This window comes from Microcebus murinus, chromosome 4, assembly GCF_040939455.1.
Source record: "Microcebus murinus isolate Inina chromosome 4, M.murinus_Inina_mat1.0, whole genome shotgun sequence".
Taxonomy (NCBI): Eukaryota; Metazoa; Chordata; class Mammalia; order Primates; family Cheirogaleidae; genus Microcebus; species Microcebus murinus.
Genome location: NC_134107.1, coordinates 2,937,419 through 2,946,259, shown reverse-complemented (window position 1 = coordinate 2,946,259; position 8,841 = coordinate 2,937,419). Strand labels below are relative to the sequence as shown.

Sequence of the window (8,841 nt, the reverse complement as noted above, 5' to 3'; positions counted from 1 at the left end):
GGTGGCCTGTCCGGCTCTGGACACCAAATCTCCTGTGAACTAGGGAATGACAACCACCGCCACAGCGGGATTTGGACCCGGTTCACTGGGAGTCTTCAAGGACATGCAGTTTGTCTTTGAACTTGGACTCCACACTCTATAAACGCAAACTCGTCCTCCTTGCCTGTGAGATCCCATCAAACTAGGGACCCAGGGTCCCAACCGTGGGTCTCAGATTCCATGATTCCCAGTCTCCCTTGGTTTGGGGTCTGGCTCTGCTGGCTCCTGGGGCCCCCACTTGTCCTGCTCACCATGGCACCAGCAGTCCTGACTCAGCACTGGGGGTGCAGGGCGGGTGTCTCCCCACCCCAAAGCTCCCAGCCCGGTCCAGGAACAGGACCTGGAGGGTCTCACACCTGAAGAGGTGGCGGGGTTCCTGGGTGGCCGCCCTCACTCACACTTGGGTACCCGGGTGAGCACCGGCACGTGCAGGATGGCTCCTACCCAGTGCCACAAGGAAGAGCCCATTTCCCTCCGGGCCTTCGCCCTGGCTGGTCCCTCCCCCCAAACACCAGGGTGTTTGTCCCCTCAGGCTCCCCGGCTGGGATTAACACAGGCCCCACAAGCGCTCCAGGATGGCTGAGGCCGGAATGAGGGGTGGCGGGCAGGCGGAGCCGGATGCCACCAGGACGGATGGTGACCAGGCAGGACTAGATGGACAGACGGCTGCGGAGCTGACGGGGATGGATGATAAGACGGGCAGTGGAAATCTGCCGGGTAGGATGGACACAGCTGGTGGGGCCCCGGCCCGCCCCTCCCCACCCTGCCGGCCTTTCTGGTCCTCTAACTCATCTGCCTCCCTCAGTTTCCACAGGCCCGGGGCAGCCCCAGGCCACAGCCCAACAAGGCCATGCGGTGCGGGAGGCTCAGGCCCGGGGCAGCCCCAGGCCACAGTCCAACAAGGCCATGCGGTGCGGGAGGCTCAGGCCCGGCTGGGGGAGCCACCGCACAGGGCCAGGCACCCTGGCTCCTTACCGCTGCAGCACCTCCCTCACAGCCCCAAGCAGCTGCTGGAGCACTGGCCATCGTGCCCACATCCCAGCCAGGTGGGCATTTCTTAGAAATGGCATGTCGCCACTGCTAACAACCTTCAGCCAACCCCAACTGAAAGGGAGGCTGGGAACGTCTTTTCTAGGTGGCATCTAAACATGGCGGTCCTGTAACTGGCAGGACGGTTTGTGCCAGAAGCCACGCAAGATTGAGACTAGAAAAAAGAAAAGTTTTAGCTGCACCCCTCCACCCAAGTAGACTCTACGGAACCCCAAAAGATGTCCTGGAAGACTTAGACTTCCCCTTGCTTTTGGCCCGCACACGTGAAGAGCTCTTACAAAAGGCCGGTAGAGCACGGGCCTGGGCACGGCTGAAGACACGGTCACTGCGAACGGCCCCAGCCCTGGTGCTCGGCTCCGTCCCCACGCGGCCCATCTGCGGCGCACACTCAGGCCAGGGCTGGCCGAGTAGTGGCACTTAGGACCAACCGATCACAACCAGCCAGACCCCTCCGTTCCCCTCCACTCGACCGGCCCTCAGTGACCACAACAGGGCTCAGGCCGGCAGCTTGCCAGTCACCCCACCGGGTGCAGCCGAGGGCGTGCGTCACCCATCAGCGCCCGCCCCAGGTCCTGAACCCTGGGCATTTACCCAACAAAGGCGCAGAGTCTGTCCTGGGACGCATGTGGCCCCCGCCCTGACTGTGGGAGCCAGCCATGTGACTAGGTGTGAGCCCCAGCCTGCGACAATCTGTGGAGTGTTCCGGCAAAGCACTCGAGAAGTGCCCGGCCGGGCTGGGAGGGAGCCAGCTGTGTGGGGCGCCTGTGAGGGCCTGTCTCCCGGCCCGGGGCTCCCCTCCAACCTTTCGCAGCCAGGGCAGCCACCTGCAGGGGGGATTAGCTCCATGCCCGGAATTTTCCAGGCCTGAGGCAGTTTCCTGGAGACGCAACTCCCCGGCTGAGACGCTGACCTCTTTGTACGGGATCAGGGCAGCATCAAAGAGGCCCCGACAGGCAAAAGGGCCAGAGCCCAGTGCGGCAGGCCCGGCCCCTCCAGGGTGCCCCCTGGTGTCTGCTCCGGGCGGCACATGTGGGGAGCGGATCTCAACCCCCTCCGCGAGGATCCTCCCCAGGGCCCAGGGTAGAAGGGAGCCACCAGAGGCCAGCGACTGCCCAGACCAGACCGCTGCACAGACTCAGGGCCCTAAGGCCTAGAGCCCACCCCAAGGCCCAGGCTGGCCCGCCAGCCCCACCAGGCCTGGGGGAGCGAGCACACGGGGGGGAGGGGGGGGGGGCTCAACCTCTCCCGGAGGACCCAGGGAACACGGGGGTGACCCGGGGCTGGCCTCTCAGGGGCCCTCGAGCTCCGCGGAGCGAGCAAAGAAACCGGCCGGGCAGCCTCCGATCTGGGTTTATTGGGGCGCGGGGAGGCGGCGCCTAGAAGAAGGTGTTGGGCCTCTTGGTGGTGAAGCGCGGCTTGTGCTGGCGGCGCAGGACGCGGTGGGGCAGCGGGAACTTGATCTTGGAGTCCTGCGGGCAGAGGGAGAGGGCTTGGAGGACTCCCACCCGTTCTCAGGGCTCACTGAGGCGCGGCTGCGCCAGGGTTCCCGCGTCAGAGCAGGCGCCTCTTCCCAGCCCCCGCCCGCCCGGGCACTCACGTGGAACTGCTTGACCGCCGGCCGCCGGCACTTGCTGGCCGCGATCTCCTCCACCTTCATGATCTGGATGGAGTGGGCGCGCGCGCGGTGCCTGGCGCCCATGTCCCGGTCTGCGGGGAAGGAGGAGGGCAGGGACACGGAGTTGCCCGTGACTGGCACGCCGGGTCAAACACAGCAACTGCGTGGGGCCCAGCAGGCACCCGCCACGAGGAATGTAGAACCTCCAAATTCACTCTGAGGGGCACAGCCACAGCTCCCCAAAGGCGACGAGATCCACTTGCTGTCCGCACCTCTGTTTAAACCGCTGCTACGAGCAGCAGCGATTCTTGGGTTTGGGTGCGAGCGGGGAGGTGTGGGGGCCGCGGGGGCCTCCTACCAGGGCCGGGACACTCGGTGCCAGCTCCCAACACCGGCAGGCTTGAACTAGGTTTCAAGTGGGTTCCCCAAAGCAGCTGTGACAGGCACCCAGGGTACACAAGGGGCAGACCCGGAAGAGTGAACGCGTGACGGACATGCTGTGTGACCCAGCTGGTCAGGTCCCCCCAGAGTACCCTGCTGCCCCAGCTCCAGCACAAAGCACATGTGGTGCGTGGGGCATCCTCTACCTGCCCCTCCATCCAAGCGAATACCCCCGCCACCCGGGAGCCTCTGGCATTTGCCCTGCTTCAGTCTGGGGGCCGGGGGAGCCTAACGGCGGAGGCAGGGCCTGGCAGCTTACAGCACTGGGTGACAGCACCGGCCGTGGTCAGGTCCCGGTACTCCCGGTACATGTTGTGGGTCCCGCTGCGCGAGTCGTAGCGAAGCCAGATGCCGAAGTTCTTCACCCGCAGGGGGGACTTCTCGAACACCTGCCAGGACAGGACGCGGGATGAGACAACAGCGGCAGACAGGTCTCACCCCAGCCCCACCCCCGGGCCTCCTTGGGGACCAGACTCTCGAGCCTTCCTTCCCCAGTGCCCACACCTTCAGCTGCCTCAGGGGACCTGCCTCGAGAGGGAACCCCCGGGAACAGTGCGGGCGGGGCCCCAGCTGCTCCAGACAGCTCTTCCGAGAGGCGCTGCCACCACGGGCCCAGGTCACAGCACCTCTCCCCCAGTCACGGACGCAGCCCGGAGGACGCGAGCCAGCCCCCTCCCTGGGTCCCAGGCTTTCTAATCAGGACTGGGACACAGAGGCTCGGGTCCAGTCCCGTGGCTTAAACAGGAGCATGGCCCAGGGCTCTGTGGGGCACCATGCCCCGCAAGGCGGTGGTGCGAACCCGCGCCGTACCTGCCCACAGTAGACGATTTCTCCTGAGGATTTCTTCATCTTCTTTAGCTGAGACACAAAGTACCAAAAGCGTGACTTGGCGACAACATGGTTAGGTGCAAAGATCCGCATGCGGTAGAGGGGTGGCGTGTGGCATTTGGGGGTGGGCAAGCAGCGCCCCACCACCTTGTACTCTCGCAGCTGAAAGGAAACAGGGGTGAGGAGGGTCAGCACCCAGAACCCACAGTGGCAAAGGCGAGATCCCCGCTCCCTTTCCCAAGCCCGGTAACAACAGGATTCAAGAAATCGAGGAGGCAGGAAAGTTGCAGGGCCTCCGAGTGGAATTCTGGTGACTGTGGGTCACAGCACTGACCTGAGCTTTATCCAAAAAAATGAAGTGAGGACAGGGAGGGGCTTCAGGGAGTATTAACTGAGATGCTTGCCTGTCCTTTGCCCCGGCTGAGAGCTTCAGGGCGGGAAAGCTAAGGCCTAGACCACAGCCTCTCTCCCTGCTGCAATCCCCAACTGCTCTGCAGTCCCTTTTAGCCACTCCGCAGCTCAACGGCGAGCCATCATCCTTTTGCTCGGGGCCCAGAGACAGAGAGCAGGCTGGGAGCTCACAGCCCACTCCAGGTGGAACCAGGAGAAGACTCCAGGCCCCTCCCTCCCCTCCCTAGCCCTGGGCTCCCCGCCACCCTCAGCCGCCTATTTTCCCAGCTGCAGTGCAAAACTCCGGACCAGAGAAGATTCACTGTAAAAAGGGAGGAAGCTGCCAAACCCCAGCCCTGTCTTATGGCAAGAAAAGCGTCCTCCATAAACAACTCGCCAGCTTTTACAGATGTCAATGAAAATTAGCCCCAACCATCACAGACCGGGCTCCTGCCTGCCTCCTGCTCTGAACCTGACCCGCCCGCACGTTCGGGAAAGGAACGAGGGAGCCCGCCGCTTTCCCAGTGAGGTCTGTACCGCAGGCTCAGGCGTCTAGTTTTTCTCTGCATCACACAGCACCTTTGCCTAGCGTGTATGTCTCGGGGATAAGCCCGAGGTCCCCCCAGCTTCAGCTCGTCCTCGTTTTTCTTTTTAGACAAGAGTCTCGCTCTGTTGCCCAGGCTAGAGTGAGTGCCATGGCGTCAGCCTCGCTCACAGCAACCTCAGTGTCCTGGGCTCAAGCGATCCTCCTGCCTCAGCCTCCCGAGTAGCTGGGACTACAGGCATGCGCCACCGTGCACGGCTCATTTTTTTTTCTTCTATATATGTTAGTTGGCCAATTAGTTTCTTTCTATTTATAGTAGAGACGGGGGGGGGGGGGGGGGTCTCGCTCTTGCTCAGGCTGGTCTCGAACTCCTGACCTCGAGCGATCCTCCCGCCTCGGCCTCCCCGAGTGCTGGGACGACAGGCGCGAGCCGCCGCGCCCGGCCTGAGCCCGCTGTCTGTGACACCGCTCATCCGCTCACTGCTCCCCACGCGTGTGCGCTTTGCAGGCGGGGAAACCGAGGGGCGGCGACCCCGCGGGTTGCCGTGGCACGGGCCTCCATGCCGCGCGGCTTGTTCCCTCCACGGGAAAGGAGACCCGGCAGCCTCGGCCCCCGCGAGCCGCGAGCCGGGCCGAGCCGCGCACAGGCGTGGGGACCACGCGGCGCCCGCCATGTTGGCTGCCCTCGGGGACGGCGGCGCGCGGCCAAACGGGGACTCCCACCGGGGCGCGCGGCACCGGCCCGACCCGCACCGCCTCCCTCAGGCCCCCGACGCGGCCCGCGCCCCGGCCCGCGGCCCCCAGCCCCGCCGCCCGCGCCTCACCGTGCCGGAGGCCTTCATGGCGCCTTCTCCAAGCTCGCCGCCACCCACAAAAAGGAAGTTCCTGTCTGCGCGCAGCCGCTCACCACGACTCAACTGCCGGAAGTCCCGCCCTCCCCCGATCCACGCGCCCATTGGCTTCCCGGGGTTGCACTCAAGGAGACCAGCTTCTTGATTGGCTCGGCATCCGCCTGACACGCACAGCCCTGGCGCTCTTGACGGCGAGACTACATTTCCCAGAAGGCGGAGAGGCTGGCCCCAGCCTGTTCCACCGCGGCCGCGATGGAGCGTGGGCGCGCGTGGCACGCCGGGAATTGTAGGCACCGCGCTGGTCGAGGTGACAGGTTGGAGCGCTGCTCTTCCGCGGGATGCCTAAGCCCTGAACCCTACCTGGGAAGGCTGCGGCGGGGTTTTAGATGGTATCCCGGCGCGCTTCGTCGTGCTCCGGGCCTCTTCTGCCCGGGAGCTGCGGTACCGAGGTCTCGAGCCACGTACCTGACAGTTGTCGTCTGCAAAATGGGAATTTAAAAAAAAAATATATATTTTTTCTCCTAGAGATGCTGCAGCACGACTATAGATTAGGCACTGGGACGCCGGTGGGGGTTGTTATCGGGGGTCCGATTTGGGTTATGCAGGTCCTGGGGCGACGGGCGTGGGAGGGACAGCGGGCAGGAGGCGCTGGGGCTGAGCAAGATTCAGCCCCCACCTGTGCAGGCTCCGCAGTTTGCCCTGGCAGAAACAGGTTTTCCTGGGAGTGGCGGGGCGGGGGCTGGGGGTGAGACCAAAGGTAGAAGAGGAAACAACCGCAAACGGCTCGCTGCTAACAGGCCACGAAGTGAAACAAAGAGGAGACAGAATAAATAGGGAATTTATTTTGGGGTGGGGGGACTCTTGGAGGAGGTGACAGCTGAGCCCGATTGGCATTTTTCTTTTTTTTTTTTTTTATTAAAATATTGACAAAGCTTAATTGACATATGATTCACATACTGCACAATTCATGGATTTTTAGTACATTTTGTATACGTGCATATATATTTAGTATAGGCACAGTTGTGTTGTAAGACAGGGAATGGCCTGAAATAATGGTGGAAATATTTTCTGTGTCTAAAGCCTGCATCCCTGTCTCAGTGGCTGGGGGAGGGGGGTGCAGGGTGAGTCTTTTGGTTATTTGTGCAACAGGAGCTGGCCCAGCCCGACCTGGTAAACGGAGATCCTGGGCCCCGAGCTCATGGGGTTGTGTCTTCAGCAGAGATGGGGTGATCAGACCTATCGCCTGTAGTTGCCCGAACCTGAGAACCCATCCTTTAAAAGCTCTCCATGGGCCGGGCGCCGTGGCTCACGCCTGTCATCCTAGCACTCTGAGAGGCCGAGGTGGGCGGATTGCTCAAGGTCAGGAGTTCGAAACCAGCCTGAGCAAGAGTGAGACCCCGTCTCTACTATAAATAGAAAGAAATTAATTGGCCAACTAATATATATATAGAAAAAAATTAGCCGGGCGTGGTGGCGCATGCCTGTAGTCCCAGCTACTCGGGAGGCTGAGGCAGGAGGATCGCTTGAGCCCAGGAGTCTGAGGTTGCTGTGAGCTAGGCTGACGCCACGGCACTCACTCTAGCCTGGGCAACAAAGCGAGACTCTGTCTCAAAAAAAAAAAAAAAAGAAAGAAAGAAAATAAATAAATAAATAAATAAAAGCTCTCTATGTCTGTGAATGTTTGGGGGAAATTTGGAATTTTGAGACAAGAAGGTCTGCCATTTTTCCTCCTTTGCCGGCAGAGTAAACTCTCCTTCCTTCCTCCTCGAACCTCTTGTCCTCGTTCTTCTCCAGCCTCATGGACAAGTGTCGAGTTTTCGGTAACAGTGTTACCATCACCATAATTTTATTTTATTTTATTTTATTTTATTTTATTTTATTTTATTTTAAGACTGAGTCTCGCTCTGTCACCTGGGCTGGAGTGCTGTGGCATTAGCCTAGCTCACAGCAACCTCAAACTCCTGGGCTCAAGCGATCCTCCTGCCTCAGCCTCCCAAGTAGCTGGGACCACAGGCATGCGCCACCATGCCCGGCTCATTTTTTTCTATTTTTAATAGAGACAGGTCTCGTTCTTGCTCAAGCTGGTCTCGAACTCCTGACCTCAAGCGATCCTCCCGCCTCAGCCTCCCAGAGTGCTGGGATTACAGGCATGAGGGGCATTTGGGTTTTTTCCCACCTTTTGGCTGCTGTGAATAACGCTGCTAAGAACATTTGGGTCCAAATCTTTGTGTCAACGTATGTTTTCACTTTTCTTGGCCATATAGTTAGAAGTAGAACTCCTAGCTCACAGGCTACCTCTGTGTTTAACCTTTCAAGAAACTGGTCGGGCGCCGTGGCTCACGCCTGTCATCCCAGCACTCTGGGAGGCCGAGGCGGGAGGATTGAGTTCGAAACCAGCCTGAGCGAGAGTGAGACCCCCGTCTCTACTATAAATAGAAAGAAATTAATTGGCCAACTAATATATATAGAAAAAATTAGCCGGGCATGGTGGTGCATGCCTGTTGTCCCAGCTACTCGGGAGGCTGATGCAGGAGGATGGCTTGAGCCCAGGAGTTTGAGGCTGCTGTGAGCGAGGCTGACGCCACGGCACTCACTGTAGCCTGGGCAACAGAGTGAGACTCTGTCCCAAAAAACAAAAAAAGAAGAAAGAAACAATGGGGATCGAGCACCTCTTGTGTTTCCCTGGCTAGAGCTGGGACCCCTTCTACTAAGCGAAGTCTCCCAAGAAGGGACAAATGAGCACCAGCTGCGCTCACCAGCAAATTGGCAGGAAGGGATCAGCACCTACGTGGACACAGAGGAGCAACCCTCATCGGGTGTGGGGCGGGCGGGGGGCGGGGATGGGCGTGCACACACATAACGACCGCAATGCACCAACTGGGGCATGGACACGCTTGAAGCTCTGACTCCACGGGGGAGGGCAGGCAAGGGCAACAGACGTAACCTTACCATGTGCACCCCCACGATACGCTGAAAAAAAAAAAATAAATAAAAAAAAAATAAAAATGGGTGGAAAAAAAGAATATCCTTTAGAATTTCTTGTAAAGTGGGCCAGTCGACTTTTTGCACCAAAGTCTTCAGCG

The 8,841-nt window shown here is 60.2% G+C and overlaps 1 protein-coding gene and 1 non-coding gene across 2 annotated transcripts; both read right to left on the bottom strand.

Annotated features, from left to right (window-relative positions):
• Positions 1–2,423: 2,423 nt before the first annotated feature.
• Positions 2,424–5,843, bottom strand: RPL18A (ribosomal protein L18a). The gene is made up of 5 exons (XM_012735692.3): positions 5,732–5,843; positions 3,956–4,135; positions 3,405–3,534; positions 2,687–2,796; positions 2,424–2,558 (listed from the first exon to the last, which is right to left on the bottom strand). The coding sequence occupies exons 1-5, from the start codon at positions 5,747–5,749 to the stop codon at positions 2,466–2,468; spliced, it is 531 nt and encodes a 176-aa protein (XP_012591146.1). The 5' UTR covers positions 5,750–5,843; the 3' UTR covers positions 2,424–2,465.
• Positions 2,897–3,029, bottom strand: LOC142870806 (small nucleolar RNA SNORA68). Its single transcript, XR_012919138.1, has one exon. It is a non-coding gene; the product is annotated as a small nucleolar RNA SNORA68 (small nucleolar RNA).
• Positions 5,844–8,841: the final 2,998 nt, after the last annotated feature.

What these genes read in the sequence shown, in the direction of transcription:
- RPL18A (XM_012735692.3), bottom strand. An exon ending in AAATCGTCTACTGTGGGCAG is followed by an intron (nt 3,535 to 3,955) that starts GTACGGCGCGGG and finishes CTGTCCTGGCAG; the next exon opens with GTGTTCGAGAAGTCCCCCCT. An exon ending in CGGCGGTCAAGCAGTTCCAC is followed by an intron (nt 2,559 to 2,686) that starts GTGAGTGCCCGG and finishes CTCTGCCCGCAG; the next exon opens with GACTCCAAGATCAAGTTCCC.